This window comes from Pteronotus mesoamericanus, unplaced genomic scaffold (assembly GCF_021234165.1).
Source record: "Pteronotus mesoamericanus isolate MK-2021 breed Mesoamerican mustached bat unplaced genomic scaffold, CSHL_Meso_final scaffold_705, whole genome shotgun sequence".
Classification (NCBI taxonomy): Eukaryota; Metazoa; Chordata; class Mammalia; order Chiroptera; family Mormoopidae; genus Pteronotus; species Pteronotus mesoamericanus.
In genome coordinates, this window is record NW_026555326.1 from 7483314 (window position 1) to 7507888 (window position 24575).

General features: G+C 46.4%; 1 protein-coding gene across 1 annotated transcript; it reads right to left on the reverse strand.

Annotated features, from left to right (window-relative positions):
* Positions 1-19465: 19465 nt before the first annotated feature.
* On the reverse strand, positions 19466-24355 carry BTG2 (BTG anti-proliferation factor 2). The gene is made up of 2 exons (XM_054562923.1): positions 24083-24355; positions 19466-23002 (listed from the first exon to the last, which is right to left on the reverse strand). The coding sequence occupies exons 1-2, from the start codon at positions 24234-24236 to the stop codon at positions 22671-22673; spliced, it is 486 nt and encodes a 161-aa protein (XP_054418898.1). The 5' UTR covers positions 24237-24355; the 3' UTR covers positions 19466-22670.
* Positions 24356-24575: the final 220 nt, after the last annotated feature.

The following is a 24575-nucleotide window of genomic DNA, read 5'->3' on the forward strand; positions in this document are numbered from 1 at the left end:
GAGCACAGAGAATAAGGAAGAGATTTTCAAACGATGAGACTGGGACTGTAGGCAGGGGTAAAACCACCTAATACATTTATTCTCTAATTCCAGACACCAGTACCAAGCTACTAATATCCTCAACCCGCAGTCCAAGGGCCTGTGTTGTTCGCGGCCTCACAATTCAACCTTCCAGCCACTAGTAGGCAGCACTTCACTTCGAATCATCAAAGGCTTCCCCCATCCCTTCCCAGCGGGGTACTCCACGTCTGTTCCCCTTGGTTTCAGGTTACACATTCAGAGAAATTTCTCCAATAACAAACTATGTAAATGAGCCGGAAAGTATAATCTTAATCAGAAGCTTTTTGAAACTTCAAAAAGGCTTCAATTCGCTCAACATTCTTCCAAATCTGCTCTGGTTAGTGCCCAGCCCTGCCAGATACTGACCAAAAATCAGGATCCCAATAGGCGCAGTGTAACCATGGGTCTTGGGTGCAGTGAACCCCTTTGGCAATCTGATGAATGGACCTCTTCTCAAAATGTTTTTAAAGACACAAGATAAAAATGAATAAGTTTACAGAAGAAACCAATTACATTTAAGTAGTTCTAAAATATATAAATGTTTACATAGTATATATATTTAATAATGCACTGAATAACAAGATCTAGCAACAAGCCTAATTAGCTACAGTCATTTCGAAGTGCTGATGAATATAAATGGCATTTCTAAGTATTTTCAATAACTAATATGATATAAAAATACCTGTGATTTCAGTTGGTGACAAAGCCTCAGGTACTGCTAATATTGCTGTGGTTTGTTACCTTCATCATAATTGATGAGAATGCTAGATTTCAGTTAGCTGTGTGAAAAATAAAAATACAGTGTCTTCATCTCAATTCACAGACTTCTCTAAATTAAGCCATGAAAGAAACCTGGATCATAAAGAAAAGAAGGCAAGTTTTGATCTTTTCTCTCTCTGAGTGCAGCTCAACTGTTCAACACATTTTAACTGTATGCAAAATTCTCAGCCAGACAATGCATCACTATTTGGTACATTTAGGATATGAAAGAATGAATGTAGACCTCTCAAGGTATTTACTATGGAGTTTGATGGGGAGAATAATAATTAACATATATTTTGCTTTAGCCACTTAAAAGATACAGTTGATTTAAATAGAACCCATGAGGCAGTTTGATGTACGCATAAATGCCAAAAGAAATATATCGACAAAGTGTCTCTTCATTCTCTTTGAAGAGGAAGGAATGATGAAGGCTGGAGTGGCCAGCAAAGCCTCAAAGGCAGCCCCAGGCACCCTTTTTCTGGGGGTCTGAGAACTACTTCATTCACTAGCTCAGCCGTTACCACCAGGCACTTGGGTAGAGGGTCCACAGCAGAAGTGTGCTATCAGGACACTCAGTAACCTGTGTAAATTTCTTCACACTCTCTGAAAGTACTCTGCCTCAAACAGACTGATGGAATCGCCTACCACCAGCTGAGCATCTAGGTGACCAGGGCTGCCATATTGTGCCCAACAGAAGCAAATGCTCAATTTCATGGTGGCCTGAGTTTCTAGGGCAGCAATCCTTCTTGGGAACTATGCCCTGCCCTGGGGGCAGAGCCTACAAGTGGTTTGAGTAGGATTGTCACAGAGACTGATCAAGTCCTTGGCTTCCCCAGGTGGTTCAGGGAACAGAAAAAGAGGGGAAACTAGCATAGAAAGGCTGACATAGGCAAAAGAACAAAGCAGACTCTACCCAATTATGCAGGGCTCCAACAAAAATTGCAAACAGTAAACATAAGTGCGCTGTTTCCACCTACATGTCCAGGTTGCCAACTATACTTAGAAGAGAAAGAATTACATTTGACCCAGTTTAAGAAATAATAACAGGAAATGGGTCAGAGTCCCAAGAGGAGATAAGGAAACCTATCTGTATAAGCAAAAGCATTGAAGAGCAGTAAGGTTAATCTTGAGCACTCTTAAAACTCACCAGTACAGAGCATTCAACCTCAATAATCCCCACATCTCCTCTACAGGTGTCATACAGAGCCATGGGCCTTGGCAAAATAAGACTCTGGAGACAGGGTGGGACAGTAAGAGATGCATGCCATTGGTACCAGGCTTAGCTGGCAATTCTTGAGGTACATCTGAGTCAACAATTGCAGTTTGCACAAGAAGATGTGGGGAAAGCTGTTCCAAGGAAGAACCACAAAACCCAAACTCCAAAGTAGAACAAGATATATAAGGTCAGATGTCAGGAGCACAAATGTCTCTAAGGCCAGGAGGAAAGGTGAGTCAGGATCAGATGGAGATACCATTATGGCAACATGGGAGTGGACTCAGTGCATCCCTGATGACTTCAGCCCATCCTCACATGTGGCGTCTTAAAAATATGAAAAGCATCTCTCATTGGCCTCAATGATCACATTTTCTGAACCAAGAATTATAACAGATTTCACTAAATATGCATGGAATTTTAAAATAGACCATTTAAAACCATTTGTGTCCTTGGAAGTCCAGGTCATGCAATCAAGCAGAACTATTTGAAAGTCAGACCATCAGATGGAGAGAGGGGTTGTGTCAGTTCCAATTCTCTAGCAGTGGAAATTGAATTTAGCTGATCTAAGTGGAAAAGGAATCCATTCATTTGTTTGTTTGTTTGTTGCCCTGTTAAGGGGATGTCATAATCAGGTAGCTCATAGACTCGCTGGGAGGGCTATAGAAGCAGGCTTGAGAGGCATGCAGCTGGAAACAATGCCTAAGACCATGTCCATAAAGACCCACAGCCACGCTCCCAGGGCACAGACATAAGGGCTGGCTCCACCGAAGCCACCAGTAATGGATAATGGATGCTTCACAAGAAGCACCGGTGGTCCTGCCTGCCATCAATACCCTGTCCTCACCTGAGTGGGTTCCACAGGCCTCTTCTTTGGCACGCCATTAACTTTTAATTCAAGGTTGAATTGGCAGAATCAAGTCATCTACTATTTGTCCTGAGGTAAGCGAGGCTGGGAAAGTGAGCACCAGCATACTCATCTTCAGCAGTCAGAGTCAGGCTATGGCACATGGTAGGAAATGACCCTGAATAAATAGGAGCTCAGATCTTGAGTGGCCAAGCTAATGGCAGAGTCTCCTTTTGGGAAATTTGAGAATTGGTCCCCAAACCTTCATGGCAACTCTGTGGAGCTGAGTAACAGATACCTGCCATGGGTATAGGGTGTTCTTATAGAAATTGGGGCTACTTCATACTTCCTCTTCTTCCTCTTAATCTGGAAGTACTTTATTCTGGCTAATACTGCTTTGAGTCTGGTTTCAAGTCTACAGAACCCATCTGCATTAGTTTCCTAGGGTTTCTGTAATAAAGTACCACAAACTGGGTGACATAAAACAATTTTTAAATTTTATTTATTCTATAGCAGTTCTGGAGGCCAGGTGTGCCAAATTCAGGTACCAGTAGAGTCACACTTCCTCTGAAGGCTTTAAGAAAGAATCTGTCCTGGCTGGTGTGGCTCAGTGGATTGAATGCTGACTGCGAACCAAAGGGTCGCTGGTTCAATTCCCAGTCAGTGCACATGCCTGGGTTGCTGTCTGGGTCCCCAGTAGGGTGCATGTGAGAGGCAAGCACACATGGAAGTTTCTCTCCCTGTCTTTCTCTTTCCCTTACCCTCTGTCTAAAAATAAATAAGTAAAATCTTTAAAAATATAAAAAGAAAGAATCCTTCCTAGTCTCCTTCAGCTTCTGGTGGCTCCTGATGTTCCTTAGCATGTGGCCACATCACACCAATCTCTGCTTACCTCCATGTTCCCATGGCTGCCTTCCCTCTGTGTCTGTGTCTTTTTGTGCCCTCTCCTCTTCTTATAAGGACTCTAGTCATTAAATTTAGGGAGCATCCTAATTCATTATTACCTACTCTTTATCCTTAACTAATTTCATGAACAAAGATCCTATTTCAAAATAAGGTAACATTTTAACTGTCTGAGTGAACGTATATTGTGGGTGGGAGGCACTGTTTTGTCCAGCATACCATCTAAAGGAGACTTTCTTAAGGCAGACTGAGAGAGCTTCATCTAGGATGTTAGACAGATATTCCCAGGCACTTGGGTATGGAATACCAGCCAAGCATTACAGGCTCAGGTCTTGTCCTCTAGTGGATGGCATCCTGACAATGGCAAAGCAGTCCAAGGTAGGCATCACATAAGCATCAAACCAAACAAGAGAGAGAAAGAAGGGAAGACATCCTTCTGGGTAGGGGTAAATGGAAAACTATATATATATCAAATAACTATATTATATAAATATATATATATCCCTGAATCTATACTGTTCCTTTTAAAATTCATTTTGAAATATTTCAAACCTACAGCAAAACAAAGAAAGCAATATAAAAAATATAACAAAGAACTGTGTGTTTACCATCCAGATTTAACAAATGTTATCATTGTCATGTTTGCTTTAGAGGAATTTTTCAGAAAATAAAACATTGCAATGCATTTTAAGCCTCCTTTTACTTCTTTCCATTTCCGTTTCTTCCTCCTCAGAGATAAACTCTTGCTGAGGTTTGTGTGTTTGATCATTTTATTGACTATTTTGGTATCCATAAACTAACTAGAGAGTTGTTTGTGCCTGTAAACTGTCTATAGTAGTACTTTACATATCACTCTGCTTCTTTCACTGACTAGTACGTGTTCGAGATTTATCCATATTGATTGTTGTAGTTCCAGTTTACTCATTCTGACTACTTTATGCATACACCTAAGTTTATTTCTCTATTCTCCTTTGGAGGAACTAAAATCATAATTTAGATTATTTTCAACATTTTACTGTTAGAAATAAATAATACAGTGAACATTCTTTCACCTATTTCTTTGGGCTTGCATTTGAGAGTCTTTCTAGTGCATATGGCAAGGTTTCTAAATGGTGGTGCTACTGGCTTTTGGGTCTGGATAATTCTTTGTTGGGCAGGGGTGGGGAGGACAAACGGCCTGCATTTAGCAGCATCCCTAGCTGTTACCCACTAGATGCCAGTAGAACCTGCGTCCTCTCCAGTCAAAATTAAAAATGTCTCCAGTTTTGCCAAATGTTCTCTGGTTGTGGGGAGGGGGTGCACCAGTTCAGAACCACTGGTCCATTTGTTCAGGAGGGAGTTGCTGAGTTGTGAAGTATGAACAATTTCCCTTTACCTGTTGCTGTCAAACTGCCCTCCAAGGAGTTGTACAAATGTACTTGTACCCACAGTACATCAGAGACCCCACATTCCCGTGTCCCCACAATGCCAAATACTGCTTCACAGTCTTATAGGTGAGACTTGGTTTGGTTATTTTAATTGGTATGTCCCACCTTTTCTTTTCAAACAGATAGTACTGATCTATTCATTCTCAGAATTTATGCTGAGCCTTCGTTGGCAATCCCCCAAAAAGGAGAGGACCTAAGTCTGCCACCCACCACTGGGGATCTGAGGTTGGACTATAGCTACCAGGCATGCAGCAACTGAATTGACCGTCTACCAAGAAGTCTGGGGTAGTCTCTGAATGGGGACCTAGCCCTCTGTGTTGTGGGAAAAGTCGAGCACCTTGCATCTTTTCTAGTCTACCTGGTGGGAGGAAGGCAAATGCAGAAATTAGAAGGGGCACACTATCACCCTTCCTCCTCTTGTGGAAGGAAGAAGAGAGGTGGCCTCTCTTGCCCAGGACAGGATCAGTGGGAACAACAGCAACCCCAGGGTCCCACCTAGTATTTTTATTAATACCTAAAGTAGTATTATCATTTATCTATCAGCATTGAATGCCAGGCATTTTGTCACAGTAATGCTGTGGGAGGTAAGTGCTGTTATCATTAGTATTTTTCATAGGAAGAAACTGAGTTTCATAGAGGTTAAGTAACTGTTCAAGGTTACACAGCCAGTGAGTGGCAGAAGCTGGAGTGAAATCCTGGTCACCGTTGACGAGAGTCCTATTTCGATGCTCAAGGGTTAGGTTCTTTGAGTCTATATATATGTTTATGTTTGCGTGCATCAAGGTAGGGGAACAAAGTTATTCAAGATACTTTCTCTTACAAAGCTTAGAATCTATGTCCTCAGAAAATGGGTACTCTATATTAAAGTATGTGAGGCTGGTGCCAAAGGGATCTGTTTAACGAAGGGGATAGTGGTTACGTTGGTTTTTAGAGGGACGGAGAGGATTACTGCGACCATAAGGGGGCGTTGAGAACACACAGACAAGAAGGAAAAGAAGGGGGTCCAAGTCACAGACTTGGGGACACGAACGCCCCCAATTCTGAGGGATTTAGGAGAGAGGGCTGCTGAAGGTTGGAAGTTCGGAAACTCGGACCTCTAGAATTGCTCCAGAATGGCTGGGGCAGGCTCGGCAGTCATTCAGCCTGGGGACGGGGGCAGAATGAAAAACAGGGGAGGGATGGACGGCAGAGTTTTAGTGACAAAGACGCTCTTGCAACAGGTGGCAGGCAGGCGGGGCTCTGGGTATAGCAGCCCGCGCCCAGGACCTCCCTCTGCCTCTCCTCTTCCGGAAACGCTTGCGGCCAACGGGAGCCACCGCGCGGCACCGCGCTCCAAAAAAAGGCGCGCCCTGTCGGCCTCCTGGTTTCCATCCTCGTCGGCCAACCCCTGAGCGTCAGAGAGGCCGTTCATTGGCCCGCTCTGCCCTCAACCAGCCAGCCAATCAGCAGCCTGTTGCTGAGGCGGGGGAACCCTGGGCGGAGCCTAAGCGAGGTAAGCAACCTTGGGGTCCTGGCCGACTGCTCTGGCCGGAACTTACTGACGTGGCAAGCTCCTCCCTCGAACCACATCCGGAGGCGAGGTGCCGGGCAGCCAGCGGCCTTAGCCCAGAGGACGGTCCTTGCCGCGCAGGCAGGTTCCAGGCGGCTCGCGGTCGGGTCGCCTTAACTTCAGCTGTCCTGGGCCGAAAGGTGTTGTGGTTGTCCCCAGTCATGTTGAGTACTGGAAGCTGCTTCCGTTGGAACACAAAACAAACCCACCTTCTCCCACGTCCGGGGCAGACCAGAATAAGAAATGAAGAGGGGCAAGGGACGATGGTGTCTTGCAGTGGGTATCCCACAGTGACCTAGTGATCACCTCATGCTGGGTGACCTTGCAGCCCAGGAGGGGCTAAGAGAATGGGAAGATCCCCAGGAAGCAGAACGAAATCTCAGGCTCCCTAAACATTTGAGTAGGTCATTCCGTCAGTAAAGCAGGGCTAACAAGGGTGCCCAAATGGCCACAAAGCAAGGTGTAGGAGCCCGAGTCCCTGAGGCTGTTGGGTTAGCGTGGTGAAGGTGGAACAGGTTGCAGGTGGCAAAGGGGGTTACCAGATCAGGACTAGTCTTTTAGGAACAGCAGACTCCATTTCCAACCATAACTCATTACAAAGGGCAGAAGGGTTGGAAGCAAATCACCCCCACCCCAACCTATTGTCCCCACCCAGGCAAGTTCTCCTTTGGCCTCATCCCCAATTTCCAAATCCCTGTTTCTCTCAGGTTTCCATTGTGTGGACTGTAGAAATGCCTCTGGATCTGGTGATGATGATGATAATAATTACATAACAAAGTAGTATGTGTGCTTACTAAGAGCCAGACACTCTTCTAAGTGCTTCACATATGTTAATCCTCTCCACTGTACTGAATGGGAGCTATTCTTTATCCTCATTTGATAGATGGGAAACCGAGGCATTGAGAAGTTTAGTAAGGTGCCTGTGATACCAGGGCTGTATTTGAGCCTAGGTAGTAGGTTCCTAAACCTGAAGAACAAGGTCAGATGGGGTCCCTCTTCAAGAGGTAACCCTACCTACAATATTGTATGAGAAAAAGGCTTAGAATGGGTTACCTTTTGAAACAGCATGTGTCCCCAAGAGCAGGACCTCCAATTATATGCCTTCTCAATTTTTCCAGAATTTGGTGTATGTTCTCACCAAATAAATTGAAACCAGATAAAATGGTAAATTTCATGTTATATGAATTTTACCACAACTAAAGAAAAATAAAACCAGAGAAAATTCTCCCACTCGTCTGCCCAGTCCTGGTCACCTTAGTGCCAGAAGACAGGTGAAGGGGGATGACCCCCCTATCCCCCGTTCCCATGTCATGGCTTCATTATTTCCAAAATGGATCTTGCTTGGGGCAGTCAGGAGTGTTGAAGCTAGAGAGTGGTAGGTTGACACCCTGCCACCAGCTGGTGTAGGTAAAGGCCATCTGCAAGGCCTACTTGGGTCTGGGGGGCAGTCTCTGCTTTAGTTCCATCCCCCATTCTCTTGCTCATCTCTCCCTACTTCTACCACCCTCATCCTCATTCACCCCACAATCATTTCCCAGCTCCTAGGGCGTACCATCTGCCTATGCCCCACCCCCTTCCCCAGGGACTTAGCTCCTTTTATTGAGACCTTTAAATAATTAAATGCCCCAAAGCCTCCCCCACACTGACCCCAGCGCCTCGCCTGGGGTGCTATTCAAAGACCAGGAGCTGAGCTGAAGGGCTGCCAGCCCCCCACCTCTATTCAGCTTCTTTCTTTTCCTGTTCGGCTCCCTGGCAGCTAATGGGCTTTTTCTTCTGCTTTGGCCCCTCTGCCTGCCAGGCCACAGAAACGAAACAAAAAGAGAAGAGCTGTAAAGTACTGATGGGGGTGGGGAGGGAGGAGGACCCCAGATGCACCTAAACTAGGAAAAAGATGAGGACAGAGAGGTCCAGAACACCTTGTCCTGGCTCCCATCCCTCTGGAGGGGCTAGGGCCACTTTCTCTAACCTGGGGGCTGTTTGGCTGAAGGGGGATGTGGAGGGGATGTGAAATGGGGAGAGGGCTGGAGGCTGTCAGTCACTTGAGTGGTTGGGGGCTTGGGCAGCTTCCTAATACAAATTATTCGAGTGAGTCACTAAAAGTTTGGTACAGGCACAAAGAAGCTGCTTCTGTCACCCTCTGCTTCCCTTCACTGCCTACAACAACACCCCCTCTTCCCCAGCCAACAAAACAAAAGGCCCAAGCCCAGCAGTGCACAAAGTGAATGGGCCAGACCCTCCAGACAGATGGCAACAGTTGCCCCACACTAGTTGCAAGCCTCTTTTCATCCATCTCCCAGTCAAAAAGGACAGTGGCCCCCATCCCTCCAGAGCTTATTGGCTCCTCAAGTCCAGCCCAAAGACAGAAGGAGTGAGGGGAGGCTGCCTAGGAACAGAAGATGAGAAGGGAACTGACCTGGATGTTTGGCTGGAAAACAAAAAGTTTGTTCAAAGCACTGGCTCTTGGGCCAGCATGCCCATCTGCCTGCCTTTGGGGAGGCTCTGCCCTGTGCTTCTCCTGGGCTTATGGCCAGCTCTGTGCAGAGCCAGGGCCCCTGGGAGGGGAGATCTCAATTTGAAGCGGCAATGCTATGTTGCAGTAGTATGGGGCATTGTACTTTGAAGTTCTCCTTTGGCAAAAATCCCTTGACTGGGTATTGTTTTACCCTCTTTGGAAACAGGTTTAAAATGGAAAAATCCTATGCCTTGGGGAGAGGTGGAAAAGAGTGGGATCTGGGCCTTCTGCCATTAAATTATACAGTTTGAGTTGTTTTAGAATGGGATTCCTTTAAAATAATTTACCTGTGTCCTCAAACATTAAAAAGCTAAGTAGAAAGAGTGGACCAGGAGTCAGAAAACCAGGTCCCACTTTCAGTTCACCATCTGCTTACTAAGTAATTCTGAACAAGTCACCTAGGCTGTGAGTCCCAGTTTCCTCTCTGTAATTTGGGGGTAAAATCTCCCACCCCCTGTACTCCCATCATGTAGAGAGTAAGCAGACTGTGTTCTGGTGCTTTATAAACGGAGAGGCTATGCAAGTATATGGCTTCATTTTCAATTTCCCCACATTCATACCTCCCAGGAGGTAGGGTGGGCATGGCATTTTATGTTTTTCGAAGTACTTCGCTCCATTATTGGGTTGGCCAAAAAGTCCCTTAAGTTTTTTCTGTAAAATAAAAGACATTTTTCATTTTCACCAATAACTTTATTGATCTGGATGTTTTGAGTATGTCACCTATCGCTTGTTCTCAGTTAATGTCTTGATTTGATTGCTATCAACTTCACCTGGTGTACCTGACCACGAAGCATTGTCCAGAGAGAAATCTCCAGAACGAAACTTTGCATTTCACTTTTGACACATTTGATCAGTCACAGCACCTTCTCCAAATACTGCGCAAATCTTTTTGTGTGTTTCAGTTGTGTTTTTGCCTTCTTGAAATAATAAGGCATAAAATTTTGTGTATTTTCATCCATCTTCAATATTAAAGTGGTTACACAAAAATTCACCAATTTTGATTTTTTTTTTTTTTTAACACACGATATGACAGCTGTCTCAATACAATCTAACAATCTAACGGTCATTTCGCAAGTGAGATGTCCGGGAGCTTCCCACTTACTAGCAGTGTGCCCATAGGTAAGTTTGAACTTTATTCAAAATTGTTTTGAATGAAGTTAAGGACAACTAAGTGCTAATAGAGACATCTTATGGAAAAAAAATGAACTTTTTGGCCAACCCAATATTTCATGAGGCAATTGAAACCAGAAAGATTCAAGGCAATGCAAAGATATCTCTCTTTCTCTCTCTGTCTCTCTCTCTCTTTTAAAATAGAGTAAGAGTGGAGGTTTCCTTCTCCTTTTCCCCCTAGTTTCCCGAATCCCATTTTTTTTGTCTCCCTCATCCTGCTGCCTTGTAACATCAGCCCAGCCTGATTTGGGAGGACTAGTGGGAACCAGGTTAAGGTGCTAAGAGATCTCAATAAGTTTAGAATAAAAAAGAATCATTTCCAATGTCTTAAAACAGTAAAAGGTATACCACATGCTAGTTATGATTCTGAGGCCACAGGCAGGTGTTCTTCTGGGCTAAACTCCCTCTGCCCCTTGCTTTTGCTGCAGAAGGGCTGAGCTGGTGGTGCTGGGGTGATGAAGTGGGGGGAAGGGAAGAACAGAGAGGCTGGCCAGGGAACATGGGTAACAGAGCTCACAGCGCCCTCCCACCTGGCTTCATGCCCTGCTCTTCCTCCCACCCACTGGCCTCCAGTGTGTGTTGGCCGAGGTGCTTGTGCTCAGAGCTGGGTTGAGTTTCTTTTCTCTGGTATAAGATAGTAAGGGTATTTCTCAAAACAGGTTCCTTTCCCAATTTTTACTGAAGCTAACCTCGCCCATCTCGAATCATTTTCATTTGTTTAGCTACCGCCTGAGCATTTGTGTATAATGTATCATTCTGTGTAATTCCATTAGTTTGCACTTAATCCCCTGTTGTCAGTGTTTTATGTACTCTCATAGATAATTATCCCTTCACCTCCTTTGGACTGAAAATGCCCTAAGAACAAAAACCCAGTTCTTTCTCTGCCCTACTCCCCACCTTATGTGTCTCACAAGGACCTGTCTCTGAGCATAAGAGGGCTCTCACTCCAGGATACCAACTGCCTGCTGGGTAGACAGAGGCTGAAAACTCAAAACTGTAAAAATATCTTTCAAGCTGCTAGAGGCAGCTGGCCCTGCGCTAGAGTCCAGATACAGACCCCAGACTCAAAGGCCAGTATTGATGCATTTCAATCCCTCACATTCAAATAAAATTGTAATACTCACAAGCACTTTTATATCCTGTTCCACTCGCCAGGGTATCTTTGAATCTCATCCCAGGACACAATTAGTGTTCCATTCTTTTCTTCTTTCCACCTGGGAGTGCCATGGGAAAAGCCTATTGGTCAAGCAGTGACTATTACAGGGAGATTATTTTCCTTCTGTGAAAACAAAAGAAGCCACTGAGACCTAAGCCTCCACCCTGAGCAGTAGAAAAGGAAATGGGTCACAAAGAACACAAGGAGTCCCTGTGTTTTGCACCAGGGCTGGGAAATCGGCAGCTGAGTGTAAAGCAATCCATCTGGCTGGTCCATGTCCATTGGATCATGATTCTCCAACTGGAAAGAGGCAAAGGGCAAGTGGGGTGGGGGTGCACTCACGAGTCTGGACTAGACTACCTGGCCCCTCAGCCCTTCCCACTGTCAAATTTATACCCAGGTATTATCTCGGACTCAGATGCTATGGCTTATATTGAGCAATATCAGAGTGATATCTAGGACTTATGTTAAACTTGGAATATGACATATAAACAAAACAAAATCCATGAAAGACCTCGGCACACAAAATATATTTATGATTGAGGATAGGAGCAGTGACTTCATTCTATAAGAGTTCTGAAGGTTTTATAAAATCACTTAAGACTAGGATAAATGTCAAGGATTTCACAGAGGAGAGGCAATCTGAGCCTGGATATAAAAGATATGTAAGACTGAGATTCCAAACTTCTTATCTTTTGCAGTCTACGCAATGTGAACTGTGGCTTGGTATAAAAGTTCTTGGAATCCAAAATGAGGCAGGAGATAGTCAGGAAGGAGGAAACTCCAGAGGTGCCCCAGGGCTAAGATAAAGAACATGGATAAAGGGCAGAGACCCTGTCCTAAGTCTGGTAGTTTCTCCATCTGGAAAAGCATTAAATCCTAGTTAATCAGGACTGCACCTGCGCAGAAGAGGCTACCTGACCCCTGCTTCATTATAATAAATTAGCATTGTGGGACCCTCTTCCCAGTAGCCAATCAAGGAAAACATGGGAGATCCACCCTAAGGAATAAAAGCCCTCTAGCCCCTGATTTGGGGCTGCTGCTGCTGTTAGGCTCTTCTCTGCCCTTCTCTGCCCCTCTCTGCTCAGAGTGGGCCTCCTCCCATGTTCTGTGTGGCTTAATCTGCTTTTTCTCGCTTTCTGCTATAAACTCCATGTGTTCGGTTCAATTTTTTGTCTGCGATCACCATGAACCTGGTTACCTGTGCCCACCTGGGACGAAAAGACCCGAGGGCTAAGGGTGACAGGGAGAAATAGAAGAAACCCTGGTTCCAGTTTTGCCTTAATTTTTTTTTCTTTGTTTATTCACCAGTCCTGGATTGGAGTTTGGCTCTGCCACTTACTAGCAGCATGCCCATAGGTAATTTGTTTCACCATCCCTGAGCTTTGGTCTCTTCATCTGTACTCTAAGGGTAATAATATCAACCTCATAGAGTTATTCTGAGGATTAATGAAATCACGTACGTGGTGAGTGCTCACTGATGCTATGTTTTATTGTATTACTCTCGTAGCCCATCACAAACATAAAGATAGAAAAGGATTAAAGAGGTAACATTCTCATTCATTCATTTACAATATTATTGAGAACCTACTTTGTGCCATGCCCTGTGCAAGCACAGGAGATACTATGTAGCATCAAAATAGTCCAGCTCCCCAGAGCCAAGAGGAAGATGTAGAAATAATCATGCAGATGAATGGATTGTTTCCATTGAAATGGAGAAAATTGAACTGAAAAGACTGCCTGCCTTCCTGGGAAGAGTGGCCTGAGAGAAACCCAAGACAGTGTTTGTCTTTGCACCCACTGGCTGGGGTTGGAGTGGCTTGGAGAAGATGGGGATTGCGGCAATTTCAGGTCTGAGGTAAGAACAGGGAGGCTTTACCAAGATGGCCACTGTTCACTCTTGGCTTTTTCATTGAGAGGCAACTGCCACTTCACATAGGGCTTAGAGTCCAGGGTAACCAGGCCTTTGCCCTGAGGTCCCTGGAGTGACCCACACTTAGGCCCTGACCCCGCCCCTGTCCCCTGGTGAAAAGGGAGTTGGGGTGGGAAGCTTCTGGACATCTCACTTGTGAAATGACCAACCCCTCTGGTCTGACCCAAGGGAAGCCCCTGTCTTGCTCTGCTGAGGAAGCCTCTTTTTTTCTTGGGCTTGTTACTATGGACACGCTCTCAGAAAGGCAGGTGTCAGGAGGCAGCTGCTGCTTGTGGTCGGTTCTCTTCAGATACAGGAGCGCCCTGCCTCCCCCTCACAGGCTGCCATTGGCTCACAGGAAGCCGAAACAGACTTCCTCTCCCCACCCTCTGCCACCCAGCCAGAAAACAGAGTACAGGAAACACCTGGAGGAGCGGGCAGCTGGTGAGGGGAAGCTCTGCCCAAGAGAAGAAAGGGTTTTTGGGGAGTAGCTGGGCTGGTGAGGAGTGGGGAGGGCTCAGACACTTAATCGCACTTCTTTTGGCACCTACCAGCTGCTGGGAACTAGCAGCTGAGTCGCTCAAATGTACTGCCTCTCCCACCCCCACCCCACATGGTAAAGGGATCATTCCCGTCTAGCATCAGCTTTTCTAGAGCCAGGACAAGAACACTCATAAAAGAAAGGTTCCTAGAGGGCTTTGCCTCTGTCCCCCTTTGTTCCTTCCATGACCTCCTCACTCTCACCAGAGAATCTGGTCCTCTTTAAACCATGTAAATTTAAACCCACAGTCCAGGCATAAAGGCAGAATCCTTACCCTATGCATCAGCCTCTGTTACATGAAAGCTTATTCCAGAAATAAGCCGCCATTTGTTTCCCCATGTATTTCTCTAGATCTGTGCCCGTATCTGCCTACTGTGCTTATTATTTCAGGTTGTTGTGGTTTGGGGTGAAAGAGACAGCAAAGTAGACCAAACAAAGCCCTATCATCAGCATCCACCCAGAATCATGTTTGCTACTGTGTATGTATGCAGGGAGGCTCAGCCCATAGGGCTTCCTCACCCCTTCTCAGAAAACTCCAAAGAGGGCCCTTTCCCTTTTAGGTCTGGAATGGGAGACAGGAGAGGACAGTGAGGAGAGGACACTTGCCTTGTGGCCACCTGTGGGGCACATCACATTTTATACAACCCTTATCTTTTCATTTAACAGCTTGTGTACTTAGACTGCTGTGGGCCAAGCTGTGGATAGCACATGGGGGCATAAAAGGAAATAATTTCATGGTTCCTGCTATGGAGGCTCATATCATAACAGCTGGGAAGGGGATGCGAGCTTCTAGACATCAACCAAAATCAATACATGAAAATGTACTGACTGTATATGTTGTAAAAGTGCGATTTAAAAAAGTGTGATCAGTAATAAACCATGTATACACATTCTTAAGAGACTTTGGAGTAAGAAGTATGTGATAACAGTGTGATTAGTTTTAAAGCACATGTATAAATGTTGCAAAGCCCTGAAGTAATAATATTTATAAAGAGAACAAGTGAAATTATTCAGGGAAGACATCCTGAAGAGGCAACTGGTAAAGGGAAAAGCATGAACTCTGGAGACAGTCACACCTAGGTTCTAAACCTGTGTGCAGACAGTGGAGGCAGTCCCTCTCTAGTTAGCAGTGCTTTGCTTTTCTCTTCTGTGAGCTTGAGGTAGCAGTACCTCTTAGGGTGCTCGTGTGCGTGAGAGAGCCTGTGTGTAAGGCACCAGGCAGAGTGCCTGGCAATATTGGGTGTTCAGTGCACACTAGGTGCTCATATCCTAGAAAAAAGTATGTCAAACTAGTTTTACAAGTAGTTTTCAGCCATGAAAATTGGCAAAGTAGAGAAATTTGCAAGTGTGGGCACAGCTTCAAGGAGAGGCGAGCAGGAGAGAATTGACAAGGTCAAGGGTCTGGGCATGGTTAGTTTGGCTTGGAAAGATTGGGAGAGCCTTGTATTCCCATCTTAGGGATTCCAGATGGCAAAGAAAGGCAGCAGGGAGGGAAAGGAATGATGAAAATGGAGTTTTGGGTTATCCCAGGCTTCCTGGGCTAGTGGGGCAGGTAGAAGGCTGTTGTGGTATTTGGAGAGTGACAGAGGCAGGTCCAGGAACAGAAAAAGCAGAGATTTTCTTGTTCCAGCTGGGAATGGAAATGGAATGGTGAGAGGTGATTTAGCACAGGTGACTCATTTCATTTTATTTTATTTTCTTATCCTCGACTGAAGAGATTTTTTTACCCTCACCCAAGGACATTGTATTTTTTTCTTTTATTTTATCCTCAGCCCAAGAGAAGAAGGGAGAGAAACATCAATGTCAGAGAGAAGCATCAATTGGTCATCTCCCGCATGTGCCCCGACTGGGGATCTGGCCTGCAACCTACATATATGCCCTGACCAGGAACTGAACCCACAAACTTTCTGTTACAGAATGACACTCCAACCAACTGAGCCACAGGTGACTCATTTTACAGGTGACAAAACAGTAGAGGCTCACAAGTGGAAGGGGCTAGTACAGAACGTCAAAGACTTCTATTACTGGTTATTGTTAGGCCTGAAGCTAGGGTCCCTATTCCCTGATTCCTAAGCCCAGAACTACTTCCACCGCCCCACAGCAGCCTCCTAAGCAGTCAGCGGGAAGGACGATTCCTGTGGACAGGATCAGGGTTCAGTAGCTGTGGAGCCTTTTTCCTGCCACCTTTGTCAGAGTGCCTCCCTGACAAGTCCAGCCTTTTTCTCTTTAGGACAGTACCTTCTGAGTTAATCTACTTAGGAAGTTCATTGATAACTACAGTTCTCCAAAGTTGTGATTTAAAGTGTATTCTCTCTTCTCTAAATTACATTTACATTCCCATAGCAGGTGCTTAAAGGCAAAAGAGCCTGCAAGATTTTAAGGATTGTTTTCTTAAGAAGGTACAGTCCACAGGTTGGCTATTTTGAGCTGGGATTCCTCACTGGCAGATCCTGAATGGACCTGATTTGTTTTTCTTCCACCTGATTTAAATCCCTTTAATCTATTAGCCTCTTATTCTTGTCATTTACTCAACCTGGATATTCACAATATTTAGTAACACCTATAAAGCACCAAACACTGCTTGGCAGGGTCCAGGGTCCACATTTTAGCTAAGACTCAAAGTGATAAGGACAAAGACAGGAAAGAACTGAGTATCATGGGAACACACATGGGGAAAGGGGGAGATGCCACTGGAAAGGTTCCTGGAGGAGATGGTCTGAATCTTGAGAGATTAGTTAACCAGACAAAAGTGGGTGGGTAGAAGGTAGGCACGACATTCCTTGGGCAAAGGCCCAGAGACTATAGTCCCAGTCACAGGTTAACGGACAACAGTTGAATGACAGTGGGGAGAGCTGCTTCCAGTTGGATCCTTGTGGGGAAGCAGAGGCCCCATGTGTGCCTTTGGTTCTATCAGGAATGTGCTGGGTGCTCCTTCCTGAGACCGTGGCTATGGTGAGAGCCTCCCTCCTAATACATGTGTAGGGGAGGAGGGCAGGTTGGAAACCCCCACATGCCCACACTCAAGAGGTCCCAAGTGCATCATAGGTCACAGAATGAGGGCCTGTGAAGATAGTACTTTAAAAACTCTTAAAGATAGTTACCATTATTAGAATTTAGGGAGATGTCAAATAAAGTATATTTCTTGCTTCTCTTGAAAAATCACAGTATCTGGTATCACTGGTCTCCCAAGATGATAGTGGAATAGAGCTAAGGAACAAAGTGGGCTTGGGTGGGGGCTTCAGACAAAGCTTGAATTTATTCTCCAAGATTAGCACAGCCCCTGTCCAGCCATCCTCACTCACGGATTTCCTGGCCCCACCTTCTATTACCTGGTGTCCATTGAACTTTAAATGGCTCCTCCTTGCTCATTGTGGTAAATAAAGTCACCTTTGCTTCAACCTACCCAGCTCCACCCCTCTTATCTGATGGGCTCGGGGTGGCCTGTCAGGTTTACTGGACAAGAGTTGAATAAAGGCCTGCCTGTATGTATGGGACTAATGGTGGGGAGTGGTAGAGCCAGGCGTCAGCGGGGAACAAAATGACTTGGAGCTGATGGGGCCAGAAGACCAGGCTCCTATCAAAGCAGAGGATAGGACTGGCTGCACATCTGGAGTACACTTGTTTGCACAAGATTGTTATCCAGGGTTCTAGTTAGACTGAGCTAAAATGTTTTTCTTGCCAGCTCTGTAAAGAAATGATATGGAGAGAAAGCCAGAATTCATCAGGGTTGCCCTTCTCAGCTTCATCACTTCTCTCTTCTTGGAAGAGAGGGCAGGTGGGTGTGATTCCACAGCTGGGCAGAATGGAGGAAAGCAAAGTTGTTACTGGAAAATCCCTTTCCCACCCACTTTGTGTGTGAATGAGCACGTATCCCAGTTTGGTATTAATCCACAGGCAGACCATGGAGCCAGCAGGTCAAAGTTGCTCTGTGGCCGAGATCAGTTGTCAAACAAGGGCACCGTGTATTTCAGCAAGAATGGCAGAGGTCAGACACGAGTTCCTTCGTTCAGCAGGTTCTTATGGGCTGCATATAACACTAGGATGGGTTTTGGGACTGTGAAGTTTTTAAACAAAGGATTGAAAGTCATCTTTCTATGGGAGAGGACACAGACTTGCTTGGAAGGTGTTAAACTGTAGCTATTTTGGGAGGCACTAGAAGGAACTATTACTTTAATAGTGGCTTCCTCCCAGTTACCAGAATGCCAGAGTGTCCTTAGTCATCTAAGGACCAACTTGGAGGACCTCGAAGAGATGAGGTTAACTTCTACTTAAAACCACAATTCTCATTTATTGAGTACTTAAGTGTGAAAATCACTAATTCTCAGTAGTTTATTGATCTCATTTAAACCTCGTAACAAGATTGTGAGATGGATTCTATTCTTAATCCACTTTTACAAATGGGGAAATGGAGGCCTGCTTGGTGAGGCAACTGGGCCCAGGATGCACAGCTGCTAGGCGGGTGGTAGAGCTGATGAGATCCCTTCAGTCAGCCTCACACCAGAGCCCGAGTGCCTCACCTGTTTGCAGCTGCCTCACTACCTTGGAAACAGAAAACTTACCAAGCAGGAGTGTGATACAAACCAGAGAAGATTATTCTTGTACTTCCCAGCCCCCTAAAACCCTTCAATTCAACTAATTGAAAATGATGATAATCACTGTGCTAATTTACCCTACAGTGATTGCTAGGATAATGGAGATGAATCAAAAGCTGAAGAAAGGAACAGTCATTTAAACCAACCCCCTAATTTCTGACACAGGAAAATTGTGGGGCTTGTTCAAACTCACACAGCTGGTTAGGAAGAAGAATCCAGACTACCACCCATATATTCTCCCTCCTGGTCCAGAACTGTCTCTAGTGTGCCATGCTTTGAGGGGTGGGGGTGCTGGCACTGGCCTGGAAACCAGGAGGCCTATCTTCTCTTACCAAAGGTTGCTAAAGGATCAGATGTCAGACTCACAGATGTGGGTTTCTTCCTCCTGGGGCTTGTTTCCTGCAGCATCATGGCCTCCCCCACCCAAAGCTCCTTATCAGGAGTTAGGATGGGCTCTTAATCTGCAGCTCCCAGGGCCTTGTCTACACACTTTGGGCTGTGCATTATCATCCAGAAACAGCTGACTGAGCACAGGTCTCCCGTTGCTCAGTCAGGCCGGCACTATTTACCAACTGGGAACTCTGGGAGCAGAGTGACCAAATAAAGGTCAGTCCCTGACACATAAAGCTACCACTTACAACTCTGGGAACTGCCCCTGTACCTCAGCTGGCCAGGTGGCACACTCTACCCATGTTGAATCTGGTCAGCTCTAAAGCAAATAACACATTGCTCGATCCCTTTCGTGTAAATTTAGGGACTATTTAGTCTGCCAAGAGCAGCTCCAAGATGGACCTGCCATTCTGCAGTTCCCTGGCTTGGAGACATGTGTGAGGATGTCCCCTTACCCTCTACACAAGCTTCTGTGAATTTCAGTCTTTCTACTAAATGAAATATTCTCCATGAGTGGGGCTTATTAAGAAAAAAGGTAGATGCTGACTTTGTACTAAATAAGAGAATAGCACTCTTAGATGGGCAAAAATTCAACCTTAACCCTGGGTCCTTACACCCAAAAAAGTGGGTCCTTATAGTGCCCAGGACATTTGTATTAGGAGCTACAAATGAAAATGGAAACATTTCTTTAAATAACAACTCCTTGAAACAAGTGGGTCCCCATAACCAATTGTATTTGATACAAAGGAGCTGGCTTCCTCCATCCCCATATCCTGGCTCACCTACCCTCCCAGTGTATCACACAGAGCCTCCAAGGCCCACCTGCCACCTAGGACACTTAGGTTAAACTACAAGTTTGTTGATTAAAGTTGTGGAGGTGTGAAATGAAAGGTATGTGTTGGGCGGGGGGTGGGGGGGCGCCAGTTGTTCATGTTTAAAATTTAAAGAGAGCACCTATGGCCAAGAACATTATAAAAACAAACAAAAAAAAACTAGCTCAGATCAAAAATATACTTCTGACCTCAGTGGAAACTACTGAGGTCTAACTTTTCTTGTCTAATAAGATGAGGCTGGTGGTTCCAGCAAAGGGTAATTCCAGAGAGGGCAGAAGACCCTTACAAGAAATTTCTAACAATTCTGCCCCAACCTGGGAAAGGGCTTGGTATCTTCTGCTTATCACCTCAGTCTGTGTGTCTTAATCATCTTTAGTATTTCTAGCGCCAAGAACTGACAATATATTCTTGCTGAAAGGTGAATACAACTAAGGCCTAGCAAGAACAGGATGTGTAAGATGGGCCCTGGCTGAATTAAGTGCTTAGCTACAAGAATGCTGTCTGAGTCTAGCATTTTCACAGGGAGCTGTTAGAATATGCATTAAAGGAAGTAAATAAGGAGCTACTTCCTAGGGAAGAGGTGATGCTTGGAAATGCTGTGGCCACACATCTTAGATTCTTCTTTTACCTAGCCACAGGATATAGGCCTTCTGAGTGCAACTGAAGACACAAAGAGAAGATTTGGGTCTGAAAGACACCCAAATTAGTGATGTGGGAATTTTACCTTCTCTGCATTACACAACTTCATCTGCTACAGTTTTATTAAAATAACAAAAAAGTGTACACTTGCCTGTAGAACTGTACATTCTTCCATATAAAAACACTATTATACAATTAGTAACCTTTGTTTTTTCTTTCAGAATAGCTTACAAAAGCACTACTATTTTTTACCTAATAGGAGAGACAGGCCTGCTCAACAGTCCAGCTCTGGGCATTTTTATTTTTTTAAAGTGAACATCAAAAAAGAAGAGAAGAGAGAACAGATTAAGCATACGATCATGAGGCTGTTTCTATAAAGGCAGGGACCTGTTTGCAGACAAAATGCAATGTAATCTTCAGTGATTCACAGCTTTGTTTAAACCCACCAGCCAGAAAATAAGCTCTTGGGTCTGGGCCCGAAGTTACCTTTAAAGCAATAAACACTGTAAGCAGGGTTTGGGAAAATAGCTTGGATCTGGAGAGTTGAAAAGGAGGCAGAACAGACAGGAATGGGTTGGGAGAGTGGTAAATAGCACCTGTGAGTCAGAATGAGTAGTTAAGAAACCCAGGAAAGGGGGATGCAATGGGGAGGAGACTAGTAAGAGTGGTGGTAATTGGGGGAGGCTCCTCACTAACGGGCAATAGCAGGAGGGCAGCCAGGTTGGCCAGATGTTCCAGCTATGTCCTTTTTAAGGTGACTCAGGTTAGGGAATTCAAGGCCTTCTGAGGGCCCCTTACTAATGTCACTGAGAAACCAAAGGTAGTTTTCCATTTTTTTCACCAACCCAGAACAGTAAATATTGCACAAGTCTATAGACACATTTGGATTGCACTGAGAGACAGCAACCTCTCCCAGAGGTGCTATGAGCACCAGGGAGAAAAAACAATGCCCAATGTTTGGTTTTTAGTGTCGGCCCTACAAGAATACCAAGTAATCCTACAGAATTTGGGGCTTTCTCTTGATCAGCCACGGGATACCTGCAAAGCTGAGCAGCCAACTACAGTTCTGAGGACAGAGAGATGGCTCCCTCAGCCCACCAGAGCACCAGGAGTTTCTGAGGGCCAGTTTCCCACCTCCTTCTGGGACTGGGAAGCCATATTGCACAGTGATTGAGAACTCTTGTCCTAGAAAATAGGGTAGCTCCATGACCCAACCAGATGGGAGAAGAGTAGGCAGAGTTAGAGAGGAGTGTTGTACTTTTTAAAAGGAGGCAGTGATAAAGGACCTGGAGTTCCCTATAGCTTTTGAGCCACCTCTTAAAGGGATAATGGAAGCAGCATTAGGACTTCCATGTGGTTCCAAAACGAAGGGTTTTGGCCTAAAAAAGAAAAAGAAAAAAACCCAGTGGATATTCTTTGGGTCCTAAAATTCCATTGCATATCACCCCCAAATTGTTCACCAGTTACACACACAGCAGCACATTGCAAAGCAATCTCTGCCTTACTCACTCCCCTGACCCCCACAAAATAAAAAGCTTTAGATTCCTGGCTGGGAAGCAATATCTACATCTAGCCCCTGGGGATAGAATTTAGTGATGATTTTAAGAAAAGCTGCTTAGGACAGAAGGAATCGCTCTCTGCCCAGGATCTCAACAGAAAAACAAAAGTGAGGATTAGGCAGCAGGAGTTAAGTTCATGAAAGCCCCTGAGGTCAGGGCTGTAAGGAGTCTTGGTTGGGAGAGTGACAAATTTGAATCAGCCTCCCCCCCACCCCCAGGGCAGATCCTGATCTCTCTCATTCACAGCTGTTAACCATGCTTGCTCCCTCTCACATCTTCTTGAGGTGCTGGTCAAGATTCCTCCACCTCACCTTGGTCAGGTCCACCCCTACACACTCCCTGCTCCCATAGGCAGACACTGGCTCCCAGACTGAAGTGCACAACAGTTGTCTCCAAAGGCACCTGGGAAGGCTGCTTCCAAGCAGCACCCTTTAAGGACTTTTTTCTTTAAAAATCTTTAGGTTTTTTTCCTCCCTTTTCTTAAAAAAATAATATATATAAATAGCTCTTCATTTAAAATATAGTTCCCCAGGTTGAGGTATGACGTGGCCTGTTGTCACGGAAGGATGAGTACAGTAGAGTGCGAGGTGAGGGTGGCAGGGAAGCTAACTGGAGACGGCCATCACATAGTTCTTGGAGGGGCTGCTCCGGCCCAGCATCATTTGGTTCTTGCAGGTGAGGAGTCCATAGGCAACCAGCGGGGCCTCCTCATACAAGACGCAGATAGAGCCATCCTCCCCTATTCGGTAGGATACCTCATAGGGGTCTACCCACAGAGTGAGCTCTCTGGGCAGCAGCTGGTGCAGCTGGGGCTGGCTGAGTCCAATCTGGCTGGCCACCTTGCTTATGATGGGGTCCATCTTGTGGTTGATGCGGATGCAGCGGTAGCCAGAGCCCTTGGATGGCTTCTCGGGAAACCAGTGGTGTTTATAGTGCTCTGTGGAGACAGGTCAAGGGGGAGATGCCTTGGTTAGAGCAGCTGGAACAGGGGGGTGCTACTACTGCAAAGGAGGGGTAGTGGTGAAGGGATAAAGGACAGGAAAGGACCCAGTGATTTTCACTCGACAAGGTGGTTTGTCTTGATTTCCCGTTTCAAAGGCAGGAAGGCAATCGTCATGGTTAGATCCACAGCAAATTACTGCACCTCCCACCCTGGGCCCCACAGTCTCCTCCTATCTCCTTAAAGAGTCAGAGCCCCTTAGCAACTGGCTGGCTAAGGGATCAAAAACGGTTGTTTTAATGAAACATATGTTGCTCCTCAGAAGATAGAACCTGTGTGGGCACATTCAGAGATGGCTGTCGCTGCCCAACACCGCCGACCAAGGGGCTAGAAACATTTGGGGGACAGGACTCTTCCCAGCCAGCCGCTGCCTATTTCTTGTCCACCTCCCTGTCTCACGCAGCCCCCACCCCACAACACACACTCCCACAGAGCACAGTTACTATCTACAAGGCTCCCTCGTCACCGTAATAGATAGCAGATGGCTTCGGGGATTAGAGAATACAAAAGGAGCCGATTCCAACCGGGAGCAAGTCCACAACGCGCCCGGGACCGGCGCTCCGCGCACAGCAGGAAGAGCCAGGCCTGGGATTCCAGTTGTTGAGAAGGCTCGAGCGCACCTTCGTCTCCCAAAAGAGCTTCTCTCGCGGGCCGGGACTTATCACCCGCCGCGTCCTTCGGACTCTCAAAGTCCAGTGAGGAAGATGAGCCCGCACTCAGACCCGCAGGGACCCTCCCTTCCAGGCGTAAGCCGCGGGGGTCGGAATCGCACTCCAGAACAAGAGTCTGTCCCCCTGCGTCCCACAACAATCACCAGGGATCGAGACTTAAGCGCAGGGCTGGGAAGGGAGACGTGATCCGGGACCTGGAGACCTCCGGGCCGCCCTCCGGGCCGGAGGGAAATCGAGACCCGGAGCTGCTCGCTGAGGAGCCCTGCCGGAAGGAGGACATGTAGAGAGGGGGGCTGAGCCCCGGTGGCGGGGTGCGACGGGCCTGGACCCGTTGGTGTGGGCTCACCTGTTAGTGCCTCCTGGAGAGCCCCGCTGAACACCTTCAGTCTCTGCTCGCTCACACAGCCTCGGGTCCTCAGGAGGCTGGAGAGGAAGCCTACGGCGGCGGCGATCTCAGGGAGCATGTTTGTCCTCTTCCCTGTCCAGGAGGCCTGACTCATATTGTGCCCGGTTCGGCGTGCGGCAACAGGGAAATAGGAGAGATCCGCTCGGGTCGTACCTCTCTCCAGAAAGGGGCTTCTTAGCCGCCGCTGGGGCTCTACCCCGACTGCCGTCCGGATGCGCCTTTCATACCCTGCCGAGAGGCGGGGTAGCCAGTGGCCTCTCTCATTGGTCGCTGCCAGCGGATAGGGGCGGGGCCGCTGCCCCGCTGCTCCCCGCGCGCACTACGAACCCGCCCCTGCCACCCCCGCGCTGAGGTCATTGCCCGCTGACGTCAGTGCTGGGAACTTGAGCCCCGCGCGCAAGTCGAGGGAGGAGGGAAGAGAAAGGGGAGCCTC